The sequence below is a fragment of the Mixophyes fleayi genome, chromosome 2 (genome assembly GCF_038048845.1).
Source record: "Mixophyes fleayi isolate aMixFle1 chromosome 2, aMixFle1.hap1, whole genome shotgun sequence".
NCBI classification, from domain to species: Eukaryota; Metazoa; Chordata; class Amphibia; order Anura; family Limnodynastidae; genus Mixophyes; species Mixophyes fleayi.
Genome location: NC_134403.1, coordinates 227,642,613 through 227,665,088, shown reverse-complemented (window position 1 = coordinate 227,665,088; position 22,476 = coordinate 227,642,613). Strand labels below are relative to the sequence as shown.

Sequence of the window (22,476 nt, the reverse complement as noted above, 5' to 3'; positions counted from 1 at the left end):
CCCCCTTTCTTCTGCTAGGGTGTGTGTACCAATCTTTGTGTGTCCTGTCTGCGAAAGCGCTCTTTACTGTGTATTCATGTTGTGCCTCACAGTACTGGGGTCATGAGTTTGATTCCCAAACATGGCCTTATCTGCATGGAGTTTGTATGTTCTCCCCATGTTTGCATGGGTTTCCTTCGGGTGTTCCGGTTTCCTCCCACACTCCAAAAACATACTGGCAGGTTAATTGGCTGTATTAATTGCCCTTAGTCTCTCTCTGTCTGTGTGTGTGTATGTTAGGGGATTTAGATTGTAAGCTCCAATGGGGCAGGAACTGATGTGAATGAGTTCTCTGTACAGAGCTGCGGAATTGGTGGCACTATATAAATAAATAGATGATGATGGTGATGAACATGCTCCCTTGTCCGTTTTTCGTCCAATTTAACACGAATGCAGAATACAAATTACAACCCACTGCTCTCTCTCTTCTTCATAGGCATAAGTATACGGTCATTTTACTAAAAGCTGGCTCATCAACACACAGTTATAGGATTTCCCACAGACAGCTAAAAATACAGAATAGTTTGTGGCAGTTTTTCTCAGTTTTAAATGCAGTCTCTGTCCCCTAACTGTATGTCTCTACAATTCATCCTTGTCATTATATCACTGTCCCACAAAAGGGTATTTAACCATATTCTTCAGGTCTCCTCCCATGTTCCTTAACTGACTAGTAACACTATACTCAATCCAAGCAAGTCAATAATAAGGTAACATGGGTAACTTATCCTCATTGGTCTTGAGGATCTGCATCCAAGATGGCTCTTCTCTGTTTAGGTGTCAGGTAAGCTCTCTCAATAGGATGCCTTTTCCACTCTCCCCTTGCGTCTCTCCCTCTATGGGGTTTCACTATCATTGAGACCTCTGTTCAACTCTCCAATTGTCTTGCTCCAGAGGACTCCCTCAGGATATCTGCCTCCCTGTGGCCCCCTTAGAATTCTAACTGCCATTTTTAACTGCTCCTTCATAAGCTCCTCCTCCCCACTGAATGCCGGAAGATGTAGTTCTCTACCTGTAGGGGAGGCATCCAAAACGCATGTATGGCTCAAGTCGCCGTTGCAAGGAAAGAAATGGGAGAATGAGAAGGGTGGACAGTGTGGCAGAAAGGCCAAATAAGTCCTGCGGGAAAGTGTCTTACAACCTATATATGATTGAGAAGAGGGGCTAAATTTCAATGATAGACTATAACGGGCTCCAGGCAACTGGGCAGATATGTGCACTTTGTCTGGAAATATGTATGCTCAGAGGGAGGGGATCCATGACTCTGGCATGAGGTGGGTGCAGATACTGATTGAGGGGCAGCAAAGCAACATTCTAGGACCCGTTTGTCTAGTGGGGTACCGGGTATTTCAATAAAGGGTAAAGTGCAAACAATTTGAATTACAGTTGCAAAGAAAATAAAGCCATATTACAGACAAATAAAAAATAAAGAAGTGGAAGTTGCTCAATCAATTTATAGGCTACAGCAGGTGCTTGAAAGGGTGGGGTTATCCTGAAAGGAACAAACACACAGAGAAATCCCCCAGCACACTGCTATAGCCAGCAACAGATCTGCCATTTCTACTGTAGATAAAAATGCATAAGTCTTAGTTGCACACATTTACAAATGTATGTTAAAGCCACCCGCCACTCCACGGCGCTTTTGCTAATAGGGTGATCCTAACTCTAAACAATGATAGTCCCATATATTTGGGCCATACATATGTGTTTTTAAATTGAGAGCTAACTTACCAAAGAGGTACCCCAGAAACCTCCAAATAGCAATCCAGTGTCAGCACTCCCCCTCAGCTACTGACACCAACATGCCTCTCAGACAAATAAAGAAGTGGAAGTTGCTCAATTAATTTATAGGCTACAGCAGGTGTTTGTTCCTTTCAGGATAACCCCATCCTTTCAAGCACCTGCTGTAGCCTATAAATTGATTGAGCAACTTCCACTTCTTTATTTGTCTGAGAGGCATGTTGGTGTCAGTAGCTGAGGGGAGTGCTGAGGTTTCTGGGGGCAAAATCGCCGTGGAGTGGCGGGTGGCTTTAACATACATTTGCAAATCTGTGCAACTAAGACTTTTGCATTTTTATCTACAGCAGAAATGGCAGATCTGTTGCTGGCTATAGCAGTGTGCTGGGGTTTTTTTCTGTGTGTTTGTTCCTAGAAAAATAAAAAAGACAGAGGTCACAACAGCCAATTGTTTATAATGTTACCAGTCCAAAGAGTAGGGGGTATATTTACTAAACAGCAGGTTTGAAAAAGTGGAGATGCTGCCTATAGCAATCAATCAGATTCTAGTTAACAGTTATTTAGTACATTCTACAAAATGACAGCTAGAATCTGATTGGTTGCTATTGGCAACATCTCCACTTTTTCAAATCCGCAGTTTAGTAAATATACCCCTAAGAGTCGGCATCAGGATACTCAGAAGACTGCAGGCAGAAAGGAGGACCTCTGTCAATTACAAAGCAGCAGCCAGCTGACGGTTTGAGAATGTGGGAATCATTTCTTCATTCGTTCTACATTATGAGAGAATAGGTAGGCACATAGAAGTTTAATATGGAGGAACCAGTGGTCGTATTGGGCTGGTATACCGTGGTATGCCATACCGCCTCTTCTCCTACTGGCCTCATTATAAAACTAACAAACTCCATTTACTTAAAGTTTCCATACCATCCCTTCTAAATGTCAACTTCGACCACTGGGAGGCACTGATTGGGGAAATAGGAAAGGGACAAGAGGGTGTTGTAGGCCAGGATGAGATGGCTACTGATGAGAGGAATGACTAGGAGGAATTGAAAGGATAGGTCAAAGTTATCTGCAATGAAAATGCTCAGAAGTCACTTGAACTGACTGTTATTAGAGACAGCAATGTGCAGAATAGAGAAGTTTGATATTGCACAGAAAGTACAGTAAAATGCAGATTGCAGTGTAGATCAGTGTTCACTAGTATCCGACAAATCCTTGTCCGGGTACTCAGAAGACTGCATGTAGAATGGAGGGTTGTTGTAAACTGTGAAGAGGTGGGTTTCCTTCAGTTGTTGATAGAGGGAAAACTAGTGGGGACTTGTGTATTGTGGTACATGTTGAAGAAGTAATTAAAGAGGTGGGGAAGAGGGTAGGTTAGGCCAGGAGGGGAGGGGGACAGAGGAGAGATAACACAAGGAGGAATAGAGAGGGCATGTTAATGGAGCCTGTAGTGAAGAATTGTCAGAGGTAATTTGGAAGGACATCTATGGGAGTGAGCAATGTGAAGATGAGAGGTGCTGAATCCTGTGCACATGAAGGATTTGTGTAATTATAGCATGAAACCAGAATGCGGTGATGGATATGAAATGGGCGAGATGGGATCAATGTCTACTACTACAAAGAGAAGCAATGTCAAAGCAGAGGTTATGGAGCCAGGGATAGGGGATTTTAGAGATAACGAGAAAAGAGCTCTGCAAATTATGTTATGTCATTTTAATGCTATTATCTATTTTCTGAAAAGCAAGTGACTATACTTTATTATTTTGGCATGTTGCTCTCCTGCTTCAGGATAACAGCAGACCTTTTCAGTCAAAGGCTCCAGTAGAAGGCAAGGAACCAAGTTGCAATATCACATTAATAAGCAAACACATAAACAGATATGGATTAAAATGATTAAAGAAGATTAGTGGGATTCTGCATGTCTAACAGCACATAAATATGTTATTTTACAGATTACCCATTACTTGACACCTCATCTTTAGCTGCAGTTGGAGCAATAATCGGAGCTGTCCTTGCTCTATTTTTAATGACCGTTTTCATGATAGTCCTTCTAACTTCTGGAAAGAACAGGGCTTCACACCATAATATAATGTGAGTATTTATTATATATATATATATATATATATATATAAAAATCTTACTAACAGTAATGGGGTTGTTAACCATTGGGTAAAGACACTAAATATAGCAATATTTACTATTATACATTTGATACTTTACATTTTAACAGCACTTCAGTGACTACAGTGACTACAAGTCTACAGTGACATTCAGGAGAGCTCCATTGCTAATTCTCATTGCTGAAAAATACAAATACTAGTGCTGGCAGGCTTGGTGTAATTCTGCAGTCACATTCTACTGTGTTATATATGTTACACACAAAGAGGAGTGCTCCATTGATAATTGTCATTGCTGAAATACAAATACTAGGCCTGGCAGGCTTTTCTTCTAAATTTACAAGCAAAGTGTACGGTGTTATCAAAATGGATTCACAGCAGTACACAGAAGAGTAGGAGCACCAAGCAGCTGCTTCCACCAGTCATGATGATCGTAATCCCTCTATGTCATCTGGTAAAGCCTATGTAAAAGTGCATAGTGTTTTTATGTCAGGGAAACAAAAATGTAAAAAAACACCTTTTACCTTGGTCAAGAAAAAAAGACCTGTAATCCAGGCAAAGTTATCTGCAGAAAAAAATAAAATTGGCAACATGCCATTCTACAAACACAGTGGCAAGGAAATAATGAGGCCTTCGCCTTTCTCTATGAGTGCGAGTTCTGCAAATGTCAGTGAGGCATCTTCTTGTAAGGTCAGTCAAGCAAGACCTTGTCATTCTGACTCCAAAGGTGGTGTCCAAATACTTTTACGTGTAAAAGCCGAGCTGGAAGAAAACAGTAAGGCATTAGAGAAAAATGTATGTTCAGATTCAGAAATGACACAAATCCCTGAGGAGAGTCTATCCACGAGTGCTATGTGTAATCATTACCATTCCATAAAGAAGGCCCCTTTCTGCATTTCTGCAGATGTGTGCCTGAACAGCCCGAGTATAGCCTGTGATACACAAATTGCGAATGCCACTTTGGAATTGGACGTCTGTAATGGTGGATTCCAGTGGTGATGAATTAATAATGTGTGAGGATGATGACAACAACATCTTGTCACAGTAGAGTTCATTAACAGAACTGTTACCTTAGGTGCCTTAAGCCTATTGTTAGCTTTTTTTGTGGGGGCCCAAACAAACCAAGCACTTCAACCACAAGGAGTGGCACTTTTGTGGCTGAAGTGCTTGGTTTGTTAAAGTGTGCATGATCCAACATAATTCCCAAGGACAATTCCATCTTGCACCACTTTTCTTTTCTGCCACTGCTGTATGCCAATGTGTCCAGATGTGCTAGGAACTGCCGTGTGTTTAAGTCATTGCTCTGTCACTTAGCATCAAGACAGGTAGCTGCAGTATTTATCCGAAAGTATATTAAAATAATATTGTGACCTGTGAGGTGGTCAAAATTGATGGAAAATGACTTGATATTAGTGTTATTGAGGTTACTAATAATGTAGGAACAAAAAAAGAGCAAAATTATGTGATTTTAGCATAGACCTGGAGACGGTATGTGTGGGCTATGACGTGGGAACCCACAGAGAACAGTGTCATACGTCAGGTCCAAGAGGGACAGAGAGGCAAGGGGTTCTATTCCTATCTCTTTCATACAATTCTGAAACTCAAGGCTCTAAATCTACACCTTTGGGTGGACAAATTCCTCATGGAATCTATCAGATTAGTGATCAACGGATTGGAACCACTGGAGTTCCTGGCAACCATTGACATTCGGGATGTCTATCTACATGTTCCCATTTGGGAAGGCCACCAATCCCTGCTCTGGTTCACGGCGGAGGACTCCCATTATCAGTTCCGGGCTCTTCCCTTTAGCCTCTCCACGGCTCCAAGGATGTTCACCAAGATCATGGTGATAATGGCTGCACTGCTGCGCTTCAAGGGGGTCAGCATATTTTCTCACCTGGATGATCTGCTGATCAAGGCAGATTCGGACCAGCTACTAAGACAACATCTCTCTCTTACCATTTGTGTTTTGGAATAACATGAGTGGATAATAAATCTTCAAAAATAACAACTAATTACCAGGTTGCAAAAGATTATTCTTCTGGACACCAAAGTGCGCTCTCTTCAGAACTGTTGCGAAATTTCAGAGATGCCCGCTAACCGGTATTAGCGCAACTGAACAGGGAGGCGCGGAGTCTAACATATCCCTGGTATTCACCAGGGACCACCGCAAGGGAGTTTAGCTGAAGAGAGTATGCAGGTCGCGGTTCTCCAAGACAGTCACCGCTGTAGCAACAGTAGTAGACAGGCATAATCAGGCAGTCCAGGTCAAAGCCAAACGAGCAGTGCCATACACAGGGAGGTTCCAGAGAGAAGTCAGGTCAAGCCAAATAGTCAAACCAGCCGGGCAGCGAGGTACCAAAATGAAACACAGGAGAATAGTAACAGGAAGCTGGACAGAACCGAAGAACACTGGATCAGAAGTTCAGGAAGCGCTGGAGCGAACCAATACTCTGGCACCCAACATGTGTCAGATGGTGCTCTATAAACCATAAGGTGCATCCAGATTGGGTGATGGAGATTTGGCGGTCAGACATGCAGACCGACGACAGGTGATCGGAGATAGCGTCCCACTGCCTAGCAACAGGACGCGACTGAACAGAGCAAGCGCACGCATTGCGTGCAAGGAACAAGGAGCGTTCCGCTGCTAGGCAACGGGGCACGGCTGCCGAGAAGGTGTAAGCGTTGGAAATCTGATTTTTCAAAAACTTTGACAGCAGAGGGGGGCATGTAGGTCTTTCTTATCCACCCAGGACCTTTCTTCAGGGCCATAACCCTTCCAGTGGATGAGAAACTGAGTCTTACCATGAATGGATCGGGATTTCAAGATGCATTCAATCTCATATTCGTCGCCCAAGGCCATCTTGATAGGAGGAGGCGGGGGCTGAAGTTTGGAGAATTTGTTAAGAACCAATGGTTTTAATAAGAAAATATGAAATTAATTATGCACACGGAGTGAAGGAGGTAGATGGAGCTTATAGGTAACCGCACTAATAATATGAGAAATGCGAAAGGGACCAATATATAGCACTCCATCCTTGAGGAGGGGTCAAGGATCCCCGACATCCAGGTTTTCTAGGGAATTGTTTAAAGAATTCTTTGAGGAATTTGTCAGCGTACAGGCGCCTCTGAGGGACCAAAGAGCGTTCTTCTTGGCCGCAGCCCTTCCAATGTACTAAAAAATGGGTTTTTCTTTGGACTATCTTGGAATCGAGAATCTTCTCCACAATAAATTCGTTAGAACCATGCACATTGAATGGTCGAGGTTTAGATGGTTCATGAGTTTTAAACTTAGTAGTTGAAACAACAGGTTTCAAGAGAGAACAATGGAACGTATTAGGGATTCTCAACGAAGATGGAAGGCAACAGAATTAACCTTTTTAACTACAGGAAATGGTCCAATGAACCTAGGTCCCAATGTTTTGCACGGCTGTTTAAGCCTAATATTCCAGGTGGAAAGCCAGTCTTTGTCTCCTACTTTAAGAGAACGGTTCCTGCAATGACGATCCGCAAAAAAATTTGATCGAAAGGAGGCCTGGAGCAAGGCAGCATGGACCTTCTTCCAAATAATTCTGAAACTGTTGAACATATAACTGGAAGACCAGAAGAATTGATTGAGGAAAGTAAATTAGCCCTGGGATGGAAGCCATGGTGTTATGCGGGTGGAAGAATGACAGAAGTTATTATAGGCGAATTCGGCTCATGGAAGTAAAAAAGACCAGTTGTTATGAAATTTGGAGACGTATAATCGAAGAAATTGTTCTAGAGACTGTTTAACTCTTTCTGTCTGTCCGTTTCCCTGTGGATGATAGGCAGATGATAGACTGATGTTGATGCCAAGGTGTGTGCAGAAAGATCTCCAAAATTGAGCAATGAATTGAGAACCACCGTCACAGACAATATCTTCAGGCAAACCATGGAGACGGAAGATATGGCGGATGAACAATGATACCAGAGTTTGAGCATTCGGTAGCCCTGCCAAAGGAATGAAGTGGGCCATTTTGCTAAATCGATCTACCACCACCACCCAAATTGTACTGTGACCGGATGACCAGGGTAAATCCACTATGAAGTCCATTGAAATGTGTGACCAATGGAGCAGACAAAGGCATAAGTTGACCCGACGGATAGCTTCTGGCAGACTTGTTTCTGGCGCAATCCTTACAAGAGAGAATGAAATCTCTAACATTAGAGGACAAGGAGGGCAACCATATTGTACACAAGAAGACTTCAGCGGTCTTAAAAATGTCTGGATGTCCAGCAATTTTATTTTCATGGGTTTCAGACAATACGGTGTTCCTGAGATGGACTGATACAGACAACTTGTCCAAAGGAGTCTTTGGAGGAGCAATTCTTTTAAACTCGTGGAGAGCAGCCCCTAGATCCGGGGTCAACCTTGTATGGATAGAAGAGGGAGGAATAATAGGGAGCGGAACAGTGGGTGGAACATGAGAGGAAATAAAACTTCAGGAAAGTGCGACCGCTTTAATATTCTTGGAGCCAGGTCTGTAGGAAATAACAAACTTGAAGCAGGTGAAAATCAATGCCCAGCATGCTTGTCTGGAATTTAGGTGTTTGGCGGATTCAATAAACAACAGATTTTTGTGATCCGTATGCACAGAGGTAAAATTGAAAGCTCCTTCCAGCCAGTGTCGCCATTCTTCAAATGCCCATTTTATAGCTATGAGTTCACAATTGCCCACGTCATAATTTCTCTCAGTTGATTAGAATTTCCGTGAAAAGTAGGCATATGGGTGTAATTTGTGGTCCAGAGGATCCTTCTGGGACAAAACTGCACCTGCACCTATATCGGAGGTATCCACTTCGATGACAAAAGGTAATTCGGGATTAGGGTGTCTTAAGACTGGAGCAGAGACAAAAGCTGACTTCAGGGCTTCAAAAGAGGCTATAGCATCAGAGGTCCAGTTGACGGCATCAGCATCTTTACGGGTTAAAGCAGTAAGAGGAGCTACAAGGTCTGAGAAGGAATGAATGAATCTCCGGTAATAATTGGCGAAACCCAGAAATCTTTGAATGGCCTTCATATTAGTTGGGTGCACCCATTCTAAGATTGCTTGAACTTTGCTAGGATCCATTAAGAACCCATCTGGGGAGATAATATATCCGAGAAATGAGACCTTCTGGACCTCAAATTCACACTTCTCTAACTTGGCGAACGGTTGATGCTGCCGAAGTTTAAGGAGGACCTGTTTCACATGAAGGCGGTGCTGGTCCATGGATGGAGAAAAAATCAGGATGTCATCCAGGTATACCACAACAAAGCGGCCTAAGAATTCTCTAAGAACATCATTGATTAGGTCCTGAAAGACAGAAGGTGCGTTACATGAACCAAAAGGCATGACCAAATACTCATAGTGACCTGAGTGGGTGTTGAATGCGGTCTTCCATACGTCCCCATCTCTGATACGTATAAGGTTATATGCTCCACGTAAATCGATCTTGGTAAACACTGAAGCACCTCTGAGCTGATCGAAGAGGACTGAAATGAGTGGAAGTGGGTAAGTATTTTTAATGGGGATTTTATTCAACCTGCGGAAGTCTATGCAGGGTCAAAGAGTCCCCGTCTTTCTTGGAGACAAAGAAGAACCCAGCTCCTATAAGGGACATAGAAGGCCTAATAAAGCCCTTTTTAAGATTCTACTTAATATAATCCTCCATGACTTGCGTTTCCGGTACCGCGAGAGAGTGTAGTCTTCCTTTAGCGAGCTTAGAGCCCGGAACTAGGTCAATTGCGCAATCATAATCGCGATGTGGAGGTAATGTGTCAGCTGCCTGTTTGGAGAATACATCCCGAAATACATGGTAGGGTAGAGGCAGCTGATCTAGCGGGACCTGGAGCAACCGGACGGGCAAAGATAAGCAAGATGAGGAGCAAGAAGGACTCCAGTGTATGATGTCCCCTTTGCTCCAATCGATAACTGGACTGTGGAGCTACAGCCAGGGATGTCCCAGGCTTACAGGAACAGAAGGACAATTAATAAGAATGAACGACAAGGTCTCAGAATGTAGCGCCCCCAAGGTGAGCTGCAACAGAGGTGTCTGTGAACATATCTTTCCGCCCAGTAGAGGACCACCATCCAGGCCACAGACTCTGATGGGCGACTTAAGCTTAATGGCAGGAATCCTCAAGGAACAGGCGAAGTCAAGATCCAGAAAATTCCCCGCAGCACCACTGTCTAGGAAGGCAGAGACAGAAGTAGATTGTGCACCAAAGGAAATCACCGCAGGAACCAGGAGTGCATTCTTGGAAGATATTATCTGCAGACCTAGATGAACCTCTTCCACGTTCTTTAGGCCTGTTCTTTTCCCGACTTGTCTGACTTGTTGGGACAGCTTCGGAGGAGATGGCCCCTATTGCCACAATATAGACAAAGGCTTAAGGTACGTCTCCGTGTTTTTTCTTCCGATGTGAGGCTAGCTGCATGGGCGCAGCGGTTTAAAATGGTGCAGCAGAAGGAGTCAGAAGCGAGCATGAGGAAACAGTTGTATCCTTCTCAGCTTTTCTTTCTTTAAATCTGCGGTCAATTTTGATGACCAATTGCATCAGATTCTCCAGTGAGGTTGGTATTGGATATTGCACCAGAGAGTCTTTTATTTGTGCGGAAAGGCCCAAGTGGAACTGGCTCTGAAGTGCAGGGTCATTCCACTCACTGTCGGTGGACCAGCGCCTGAACTCCGCACAATATTCCTCAGTGGTGCGACGGCCCTGCTTCAGGCCCCTGAGATGAGATTCAGCTGAGGCGACTCTGTTCGGGTCATCATAGAGCAGACCCAAGGCATTAAAGAATACATCAATGGACTGTAATGGAGGACTAGCGAGAGCAAGACTAAATGCCCAGGACTGGGGATCACCTTCTAGAAGGGATATAATGATGCCAACCCTTTGAAGCTCCGATCCAGATGAACGAGGTGTAAGGCGAAAATAAAGTTTACAACTCTCCTTAAAGTTGCAAAATAAGGTTCTATCTCCAGAGAACCGATCTGGAAGATTCAATTTGAGTTCCACAGTAGGAGCCAGGGGAGCTTGCTGGGCTTGTAATGCTCTAGCAGCTTCTTCTTGTGCAGACAATTGATGCAACAGACCTTGGACCATCTGGGATAAAGTTTTGATTTGGCCCGCCAAAACTTGAGCTGGAGAAGGATTTGTCCTTTCATCCATGAAAGTGACTTCTTCCTCTCTTCACTGGCCAGTTATAATGTTAGGCTGACAGGTCTTGTAATAAACTTTCAGAACTAGTGGCATAGATCTTCGCCTATAGCAGCTGCCTTTCCCGTAGAGCTTGACGCGCTCACAGGTACTTGGATGCCCCAGGTCTTAACTCTGATGTAGTGCAAGTTTATTAACAATACCGCAGCGGAAAGGCACGAGGAGAAATCCAGATGATAACAGGTGGTCAGACATAAGCTGAGGTCAGGGGTCCAAATCAATTACAGGAGTAAAGGAACAGGCCAGGGCTGGCAGCTAGCAGGGATGTCTAAATAACAATCCAAAAGGTCGGGGTCACCAGAACGTAAGCAGAATCCAGAAACAGGCCAGGGGTCACAACGGGACATCCAATAACAGAGGGGCAGACTATCTACAGGAATCAGAACAGGAGCAGGTCAGCAACAGACATTATCTATGCTATAACCGGTAGGGAGGCTGAGCCCTCCATGCCTTATATACACACAGACTGACCAATGGAAGCGGAGTAGCCCAGCAGGTGAGTTATATGCCCCAGATGATGATAAATTAATTAGATGCGCACGCGCCCGGCTGCTCCTAATGTCGGGGCGCGGTGTTAGAAAGGACAGCGGCCCAACCGTTGCTTTAGCAACGTCCGGAGCGAATACCGGAATTGACATCCCGATCGTCATGGAGACGGCTGGGACGAGGCTGAGCAGTGAGTCGCGGTCACTAGGCACTGCCGCGACTCGTAACAGTATGCATGAAGCTTCTTGCCCAGATTTTCTGCACGTTTGAGACACTTCACTTCAGGATATTCCATTCACGAACATTTTAGTTGACCTGTTGAAGAAATAGACGGGCTCCACTATTCCCAGTTGATCCAGTTGTCTCAGGAATCCCGTCTGTCTCTTCGCTGGCAGCTGATGAAGGATCTTCTGTCCATGGGCAGTTCCTTTGCCACATGGTGTTGGACCATTGTCACAACAGATGCAGGCCTCCTAGGTTTGGATGCTGTGGTGTTACACTTACATCTTCAGGGGACCTGGTCGCGTCAGGAAACCTCGCTTCTGACAAATGTCTAGGAATTTAACTTTATGTTGCTAGCTCTTCAGTGGGCACAGCAAGTTTTGCAGGGTACACTGGTACAACTCCTGTCCGACAATGCCATAGACGTGGCATATGTAAATCACGAGGGAGGCATGCAAGTGGCAGCTCAGATTCTGGCTTGGCTGGAAAGTTTGCTCCGACCATATCAGCAGTGTTCGTTTCGAGGGAGGCGGACTACCTCAGCATACACGAGATGCTGCCTGGTGAGTGATCCCTCCATCCAGAGGTTTTTCAGTTGTTGGCCCGGAGGTGGGGACTGCCCGACATCGACCTGATGGCTTCTTGTCACAACAGGCAAGTGAACAAGTTCTGCTCGAGAACCAGGGATCCTCTGGCGGTAACAACAACAAACAGGCGGTAGCAGTGGACGTAATGGCCATGCGCTGGGAGTTCCAGGTGGGATATGTGTTCCTCCCATTCCAATGCTGGCCCGAGAACTCAGACGAGTGAAACAAGGAGGACTAACTGTGATCCTGGTGGCTCCATATTGGCCACGTCGGACCTCGTTCACAGACATTTTGCGACTGGCAAGTGAGCAAGGGCAGCGTCTACCACTTTGCGACGACCTGCTACTACAGGGCCCGTTTCGGTTCCAGGACCTTCATCGGCTGGCTTTAATAGCGTGGCTATTGAAGTCAGTCTTTGGTGGGCAAATGGTTTATCCACCAGAGTAGTGGACACTATGCTGCCAGCTGGGAAGATGGCTTCTGCCCGCATTAATCACAGAGTGTGGTGTATCTACTTCAGGTGGTGCAAGCGTTGCTCTTTCCACATGAGGGCTTTTTTACTTTGTAGGCTCTTGACCTTTCTTCAAGATTGTGTGTCTACGGGTCTTAGGCTTAGCTCTCTGAGAGTCCATGTATCGGCCCTCACTGTCTATTTTCAGAAGAAAATTGCGAGTTGAAGGAATTCCTCAGGGGGTCTTGCATATCCAGCCTCCTTATGTTCCGCCCACAGCTCCCTGGGACCTGAACTTGGCACTAACTATGCTTCAGAGCACACCCTTTCAACTATTGAGCATGGTCGAGTTCAGGTTCCTCACGTGGAAGGTGTTTCTCTTGGCCATAGCATCTGCACGAGTGTCAGAACTTGGAGCCCTTTCTTACCGCTCGCCCATGATAGGGTCCCTTCTTATCAACCTAAGGTGGTTTCAGGTTTCAATACAGATAATTATAAATACTTCAGCGTACACTGATATTATGTACTAATAAAAGGAGGCTGTGCAACAGGTCAAATTAAATGACTTGGTGAAATCACAATATCACTTAATATAAAAAATAATACCGCAGTGTGGGGTCCATCCAAGTTTGGAAGAACCACATGGGGTAAATAATAATAGCAACAGACTGGCTTATAGATTGATTCACATCGATATATGTGTATAGTCGCTATATTCAAATTATCATATAGAAATCGGAAAGTCTAAGCCGGCATAAAGCACTGTATTTCAATGAATCGAGCATGTGGTCCCAGCCTATAGATGGGCTTGATGTCCTTCACTCTAGGTGTATCACAATGTATAGTCCACCTTGGTTCCAAGAAACCGTGTGAGGTGAGTGAACAATGCTGACAACATCTATCTGACTTCCGAGTTGTTTATCACAGCTGTATGCGTATAATCACTCTACTTGAAGTTTCATATGGGAGTGTAAAAAGTCTCAGCCGGCATGGATTATTGTGTTGTTGTATACAAGCATGTGTTAACAACCTGAAAGCGGGCTCAGTTTCCTCCGCTTTTGGATATGAATTCTCGTAGGTAAGCGCAAGAGTCCTGGCTGACTTAAAACAATTGAATGTTCAAAAGAGGCAAAAAGGTTTCAGACCTGTGTGTTAGATTCGGTATCCTCCGCTCACAGCATAGATTTGAGCCTGTAGTCACTCTAATCGAGCCGGAAACAACAGTCCTACCCCAGGGTGTATGGAGTGAGAAGTTTTCAAATCTCCGGATGTTCAGTGTACACTGAATGGTCTGCCTGACGCGTTTCTCGGCACGTAGCTGCCGTTTCATCAGAGGCAATAGTTCTCACTCCATACACCCCGGGGTAGGACTGTTGTTTCCGGCTAGATTAGAGTGACTGCAAATTCAGAAGAAAAGCCTGCAAGGACTAGTATTTGCATTTCAGCATTGAGAATTAGCAACGCAGCTCTCCTTTTTGTGTTGCCTATATAACACACTTTTGGAGTCAGAACAGGGGCGGATCCAGACTTTTGCTCTACCCCGGGCGATTTTAGGGGGGTCGATTTAGGCCCCGCCCCCTTTCTAATTTCTAAGGCAGCCGGCGGCTGCACACTATGTGCAGGTCCACACAGCAGTGACAGTGTGCTGCCCCGCTGCTCTGATTGTGTTTAAAACACAATCGGAGCAGCCGGGCAGCACACTGTCACTGTTGAACGGACCTGAACAGTGTGCAGCCGCCGGCAGCAAGCCCCTGCTAGGGGGGGCGATCGCCCCCCCCCCCCCCTGGATCCGCCACTGAGTCAGAATGACAAGGTCTTGCATCATCATGACTGACCTTACAGGAAGATGCCCCACTGACAGTTGCAGAACTAGCACTCATAGAGAAAGGCGAAGGCCTGATTCTTTCTTTGCCACTGTGTGTGTAGAATGGCATGTTGGCAATTTTATTTTTTTCTGCACTTAGCTATGCCTTGATTACAGATGTTTTTTTCTTGACCAAGGTAAAAGGTGTTTTTTTACATTTTTGTTTGCCGGACTTAAAAACACTATGTACTGTTACATAGGCTTTACCAGATGATGTACAGGGATTACTATAATCATGACTGGTGGCAGCAGCTACTTGGTGCTCCTGCTCTTCTGTGTACTGCTGTGAATCCATTTTGATAACACCGTACACTTATTGGTGCAAATTCAGAAGAAAAGCCTGCAAGTATATTTGTATTTCAGCAATAACAAAATTACCAACGCAGCTCTTCTCCTTAGGTGTATAAAACACCCTACACTTATTGGTGCAAATTCAGAAAGAAAGCCTGCAAGGACTTGTATATTTGTATTTGAGCATTGACAAAATTACAAACGCAGCTCTTCTCTGGAAACCGAGCCCGCCCATCTCTAGTTAGAACCTGATAATGGGTTTTGATTTAGGTCATCACCTAAATGCCTAAAGATGTAAATGATAGTATGAAGTAGCGGTTCATATGATTTAAAGCCAGTATTTATCCAGTTGAGAGGGACTTGCCGAATATTGGTACCGTGGGAACATGAAGGTAATGAAACTGTTTACATTGGTGTGAGAGGATGGGCTGATTGGCTTTGTGGGAATAGCCACAGGGCCCAGACCTGAGTAAATCTGTTCTCTTTGTCATGTAGGTGGTATGTGATTTATGTGGATTTAATGTAGGATTTTTAAATGTAGGATTTAAGATAAGAAATTGAGGGGAAATTTTGCTGTTTCCATAACTTTGCGGTGACGCATTGCCACCAGGATATGCGAGGCAAGTTTGTGTCTTGTGACAGGACATAGCAGGAGAGAGGCCAGGTAGACTGAGATTTTTGGGAAGATCCACCAAATGTGGTAAAACGTGCCTTTCTGGCTGCATTCCCTCCAACAATTTGGAGTGGTAAAGGGAAACATAACATTTTTGGAGCTTTAGCCTGGTCTCTATTTATGTAGTTGTAGCTTTATAATTATATATTCTACAATTAACAGATTAATTGAATAATATTTATACCATATTCTAGAACATGGCAGAATAAATATATTGTATTGTATTTTTACAGATTTTACTTTTACATAGACAATCAAGTAAAAAAGCATAATTAAACAAACACATCTCAACTATATTGTACCTTCAAATGATTTAAGTATAATTAAAATTGCCCATAATACAATATTTTACTTCTTTACTTTTTAACAGAATTGAGTTGCCACCTACACATAAAGCCTGTCCTACATTTGAAGATCATTCAATTTCTGTTGTTGGTAGAGAATATCTTTACAAGGTAGGCTACAAAGTCTGTTCCATAGAAATAATATGCAATCATGCTTTTGGCTCTTCTGTATTTTTCTAGAGATTGTCGATGTTAGTAACTTTAATATAAATAGAAATATTGCTGTAAAAGACTTATGACTTGATAATATTGTTACTTATGAATGCTTTGTTAATGACATAGAATAAATTGTGTTTGTAACGTAATTTTTCATCGCTAATGTAACTCCTATTTGCTGTTGTGGTGGTATGTTATCCTCAATTCTTACCTTGACATGACCTTGAGTCAACAACATGATGTTGCCCAATCTCTCTCACCTCAGGCTATTGTAGCTTACATATTAGCAAATAGATGTCCCTGCATATACAGGTGTGAAGCAGATGCAGCAAGTGTAGTAGTGTACAGTTACCAGTGATAAAGTGAACAGGTACCAAATTGATTAAATACATTTGGTAGCTTATTTAGTCATTTATTTACATCTCACAATTTTAGTCTACACAGTCTAGCACTTAGTAACCTGTTGGTATGTAATCACTTGGCATAAGAGCCATTATGGAATTGTGACCCTTTCTTTCCTACTTCTCTGCCTCTACACAGTTGTGGTCACTTACAAGCATCCAGGTACCTGCTTCCCTTCCCTCTGTTCTCTGGTCATACTTGGGGTACTATCAAATGTAGTCTCAATCCTGCCATTGTTGCCTCTCTGAGCGAGCACCAACACTGACACCTCTTAACTCACATGCAGTACAGGTTAGCAGAATTGTGCCCTGACTGTATACTCCTGACTCTCCACAGCATCACCAATCTTTTTGGGGGTTTTGGAGCCTCCTTCTTGGTTAAATACTTGGGTTCTGGGTAACACTCTTAAAAAGGCCTTTAAAGGGGCCAGACAAATCTCTCACACAAAAGGGGCACGACATTCACTCAATTACACTTATGGGGTTGTTACACCAAGGTTGCTGAAATTTGTATTTCACAGCTGTATTTTATGTTTGGTGGCATGGTATGTAAGTTGTAAAAATAAAATATAGGTTATATGATTTTATTGATAATACATAATTACAGGTATAGGATTATGTGGAAACCCAGAGAGTTCAATGTGTCACTGTGGCTGTTTAATAAATAATGTAATGAAGAGGTGAGTATCAGGGTCAGAGTTTAGAAAATAAAAGAATAATTTTTAATGTAACTGATTTTAGGCAAGGTGCACCACCTAACAGAAAAAAAAACCTTATCCAGATTACCTAGCCCAAACATAACAGATAATAGATCACTTACCTGTACATATTTATTAATAAGATAATTAAATAGTTAATGGATGTGGCATAGATCTGCAGGAGAGTGGAAGCAGATGAAAGAGCTCCTACAGATTGTTCTTTTTAGTGTTACTTGGTGGAACCGCCTTCCCCAAAACTTGTAGGTCAACTTTGCCTGGCCTTCTAAATTCTTTCTAGACACTTGTGGAGCAGGACTCTACTAGTTCGAATCCACTGAGATGGTGAATCACCGTTTACCATTTTGCACCATCGCAGCACGATTACCATCAAATAGAAAATATTTGCTACCTATTCCTGCCATGATATATATAAATAAATAATGGCATTGCCAGTGAATTTCGAGTCAAACATAGTATGACCAGAACTGAATGAAGGCTTAGAAGAAGGGCCTTATTAGAGAGAGTAAGGCAGATAGTGTATATGGGTACTTTGATATCTCGACTGACACCAGGATTATGGTACAATATGATTTTATTATGAGGTCAACAGATCAGAGCTATACTGCACGAGACTCCAGACTAACTGAAATACCGGACAACTTAACTATATCACCCCAACGGTTTGAAACACTGGCCTAGTTGAACATTAACCAGCTGATTGTCATCTATCTTGTGCCCCTAACCCTTATAAAACCTATACTCTAATCTAACTTAACTTTTTCCTAGAGCTTTACTAAATACCTTGTATCCAAGGAGCTGCAGATTCTTTATTTGCTCACACCTTTACTTTGTACAGATATGGGGGTAAATCAATCAAGCTCCGATTTTGAATATCCAGTGATTTTCTCACGTGTGTTTCATCTCGCAGATGCATTAAAGTGAGATTTGATGTAAAATCGCCAGAGATGTGTTTCTGTCAAAATTGCTATCTACAAAATCGATAGAGATCAAAGTCCCCACTGTTTGCCACTCTGACTATACAAGTCTCAAATGTATGGAGCTGCGATTAAGCAAACTCTCCTGAGTTTGCTTTAAAAATCGCCAGATACAACACGCTGCATCCTAGCAGCGTGATTAATAAACACATCACTGTTACACTGCCCTGTATAACTACAAGCACCAGCATATCCATGGCAGCCAAGGCATGCTGGCACTTGAAGAACCAGAAGTGTCAACATGCCCTGACACCCATGGCTGACTGAGTGTGTACAAAACCACAACACCCTGTTTACAACCACACACTTTTAATAAAAATAATAAAACCCCAAAAAATACACAAAACACCTCATTCATACCACATACATTTATTAAAAATAATAAACCCCAAAATACTTACCAATCTGTTTTCTTCATCTTTTGTCAGCAGCTTTTAATCCCAAAATGCTTGAGCCATGTCCCAAATAATTTGTAATTCCAAAGTCATTGCATGTAAAGTCCTAAATAATTTGTAATTCCAAAGTCCCGGCTTGTAAATATCTTCAGTTCTTCTTGGCCAAAAAGACCCCCTTGTTGCTTGCAGTTTTCTTTCCTTTAGCCCAGGAGAGGCCCGATATTTTTAATCCAAATCCGGAACATGCTTAGTTAAAACAAAAAAGACAGACGACGCAGGAACAGCTTGTACACTGTACAAGCTCTGATACGCAATGAACTTGGCACAGGCGCAAGGTCTATTTATAGTATAAGGGGTTTAGCTAGCACAGGAGACAAGAGAAAATGTGGAGCGACACAGGGGAGAAGTATAACCTTACATCATATAACATGTTTTATATTATACTATATATTGTCTTAAAAGCATCTTGTGGAAAGGTGGTGGAAAAAGGTTGTGAAAAATAGAGCTGACCCTGCCACTCATTCACCCACGAGATCACCATATCAACAATAACTACTGAAGTTTAGCTTCTTATTCTGTCCCTGACTCACAGAGCTCATCAAACCTGCTGCAGAGTGCGCTCCGGTTCCTTCAGTACATAAGAGAGTGGTATCTGAGGGGAGTGCAGGTGGTAGGGGAGTACAGAGGAGGATATATATATGGACAGAAAATATAGTATGTATCTGAAGCATAAGGTGTCATATAGAAATAATACTTGTTTTAGAAGTACTTCATCTCACATTTGATAAATATAACAGATAGTGAATTATTGCTAATCTTTTGAAATTTGGAGATTTCCACACATACTAATGGCAGTTTCTGTGGCAGCAAGAATGAGAATCAAGAGCACTAAATGCATTTTGTAATGTCATGCACTTATTTTTGTACTATATAGAGAGATAAGGGCATGGCTTACCAAGTCAAAATATAAATCATCTGCGTGGTGCAAAATTAAGCTATGCAGATTAGAATGTTCTTTGCTGAAGGCAAACTAGGTGCTTCCTATTGTGTCCATTTACAAAACTGAGATTTTATGATATTGAACAGCATATTACAATGAATGGAAATAAAATATTTTGGGGCTGTTGCTGGTTTAGATGTGGAGAAAAGAGGTGTTTGCAGCCATCAAAATATACTGATATTTCTGCTTTTTTTGAGGCTTTGGCATTGTTTTCAATGGGACGCCTTTGCACCAACCAGCTGCACATAACACAGAAAAGCACACGTACAGGCCCATTCACTGCCAGCCAATCACAAGTGTTTTCCCACACTGGCTGCTTGTTATTGGCTGACAGTGGAAGCAAGATCCTGGCTTTGATCATTCCTCTTTAGTTACCCTTGATGTAATGGGTAGTGATCAATTTTGTTAATTAGCTTGGCCCCTGCAGCTCAGGGAGACTGCGATGAGGCACAACACTTTTCCCCTCAGAGCTGATAGCTTCTTGAAGGGGGTACATGCTGTTTATGCACCACTCCCCATAGAGTCAGCAGCCCAGCCCTTACAAGGTTGGAGCTGGTTTTCACTATAACACAGAGACTCCATGCTCATGGTCTCCGTTATACTGGACTGGGGCTGGTCGAAAAGTTTGGGAATGCTCACTGTCTGTGTTTTGATATTATTTATTTTTATTACATGGTGTGACAGCACTATACACAGAGAAAGAAGAATCATGAGTGGAACTTCTCTGCTTCTCTGCAAAACATCTCTATTTTTTGTTTTTTTCATCAAACAAATTTTATTTGTTTTCCGAGAAACAGTAATAGTCACATATTATCACCCACACAGGGGTATCATACAGGTATCATAAAGTATAGTAGTGTACATATAAGAAATAGTACAGTACAAAGATATAACTGTATTTTAGTTAATAAAGAATAAATTAAACTTTATAACCATATTGATTCTGTAGTGTTAATTCTATTTGTCATGAAGAATAAACTATATGAGAGTAAAAAAACAAAAGATATATCTACATATGATGTTCTGAGTAACCGGATACCAGCCCCGCCCCCTCATCTCTCCCCCCCCCCCCAGGGTTTTCACAGTTTCTCAATAACAAATGGTGATCTCCCCTATCGATACCAGATTTTCTCATATTTATCTAACTTGTTACGACTTGTATACATGTATCTTTCGTGGCCAACTATATCATTGACCAGATCCATCCAATCTCCAAAGGATGGAGATTCTGGCGCCATCCATTTCCTGACAATAAAAACTCTAGCTAACATAGAGTGAACAACAGCTGTCAAATTAGTTTATGTATATTTTCAGGTAGGCATAAACCAAATATACACATTCCCAGAGTAATAGATGGAATTCCCAAATCAAGTTTCATTATACAGTCCATGACTTCCCTCCAGAATGTAGCCACATGAGGGCAATCCCACAGCAGATGCCAGAAGGTGCAGACGAATTTGGAATCAACTTTAATGAACATTCTCAATTTGTTTACTAATATATTTATAATGGACCAGAATATCCATCACATTCTGGAGTCCTTTTTTACCTCTTTATATAAGTTATTTTATCAGTTTACTGGTTAACCCTGTTTGAATATTTCTGGTTTCATATTTGTTGTTTTTCTTTTTGTCAATATTTTCCAGTTACATCAATAACATTTTTAAAAAACTTTTTCTTTTAGATGAAAAGCCAAAACAATGTCACTGATGAAGGTGAGGTGCAGGACACAGGTCATTTTGACTGCAATCTTTGTTCATCATACAGTGTAGCACATCATAGGAATGAGTTTTATGAAGATCACAGGTCAAGACAAATTCACCTCATGGGAAGACAACATTATGTGTAATCTTTAAATTCTCAGAAAATTTTGGTGTACAGATTAGTGGTTATTAGCATTGTGAGCTTATTCACAAGTGACTTGAGAATATTTGTATTAACTGATACTGGCTAAATTAAAATTTTGAAGATTTCAGTTAAAATTTCTTGTGAATATTTTTTTCTCTGAGTTGATTGTGAATGGCTGATTAATTTTGCCTTGTATGTTTTCTGCATATAACACGATGAAAGAAACAAACAGTGACTTGTACATTAAAAAAGGTGTGTTCTCTTGAACATGATTCATTGTTAACATATTGTACAATGGAATGCATAACAATAATTGAAGGCAAAACACACCTACGTACTTGTTTGTTTGTAGCCTTTGAAATTTCATCATCAAAGTATGAAAAGTGTAACTTATTATAACAGATTACACAAGACGTATATGGCCAGTTATTCACTGGTGTTAAAAATCATGATTTTTCTACCTTTATTTAATAATTGGTGCATTCTATTAATGGATCCAGCTCTAGATTCTGTACTTACACAAAGAACAAAATGTATTTATACCTGAGCTCCAAATCTTAATAGTAAACTTCTGAATGTGGTTCTAACAAATTGTCCACATGTGGAAGGTGTAAAATATGTACCTATGGGGTACATGAGTGCACCAATTTCATTTCACACAATAATGGCCTCATTCATCTTTAACATTAATGGAATATGTATTGTAATATAACTCTTCTTCTGCATGTGTGGTGTGCAATATATAGGGCGAACAATCAGGCCATTGAAAGAGCGAATCAATGAACATCAGAGCCACATAAAAAACAAGAATGCAACACCTGTAATATACAGAGATTTCTCAGAAGTACACAATGCTAAACTCTTTGTTTTTAAAGATTTGTGGCATTGAGACTATTCTGAAAGACAATCGAGGTGGTGACAGTTTGGCCTACCTACACAAAAAGGAG

The 22,476-nt window shown here is 42.2% G+C and overlaps 1 protein-coding gene across 2 annotated transcripts in view; it reads left to right on the top strand.

Annotated features, from left to right (window-relative positions):
* The window catches only part of NECTIN3 (nectin cell adhesion molecule 3), a 118,120-nt gene extending 96,582 nt beyond the window's left edge, over positions 1 to 21,538 (top strand). The window contains exons 6-8 of one of the 2 annotated variants that reach the window (XM_075195561.1): positions 3,726 to 3,864; positions 16,063 to 16,147; positions 21,366 to 21,538. In XM_075195561.1, the coding sequence (XP_075051662.1) occupies positions 3,726 to 3,864; positions 16,063 to 16,147; positions 21,366 to 21,530 (389 nt within the window). In that variant the 3' untranslated portion in view covers positions 21,531 to 21,538. The remainder of the gene's footprint in view (positions 1 to 3,725; positions 3,865 to 16,062; positions 16,148 to 21,365) is intronic. The other variant, XM_075195562.1, reaches the window with a different exon arrangement.
* Positions 21,539 to 22,476: the final 938 nt, after the last annotated feature.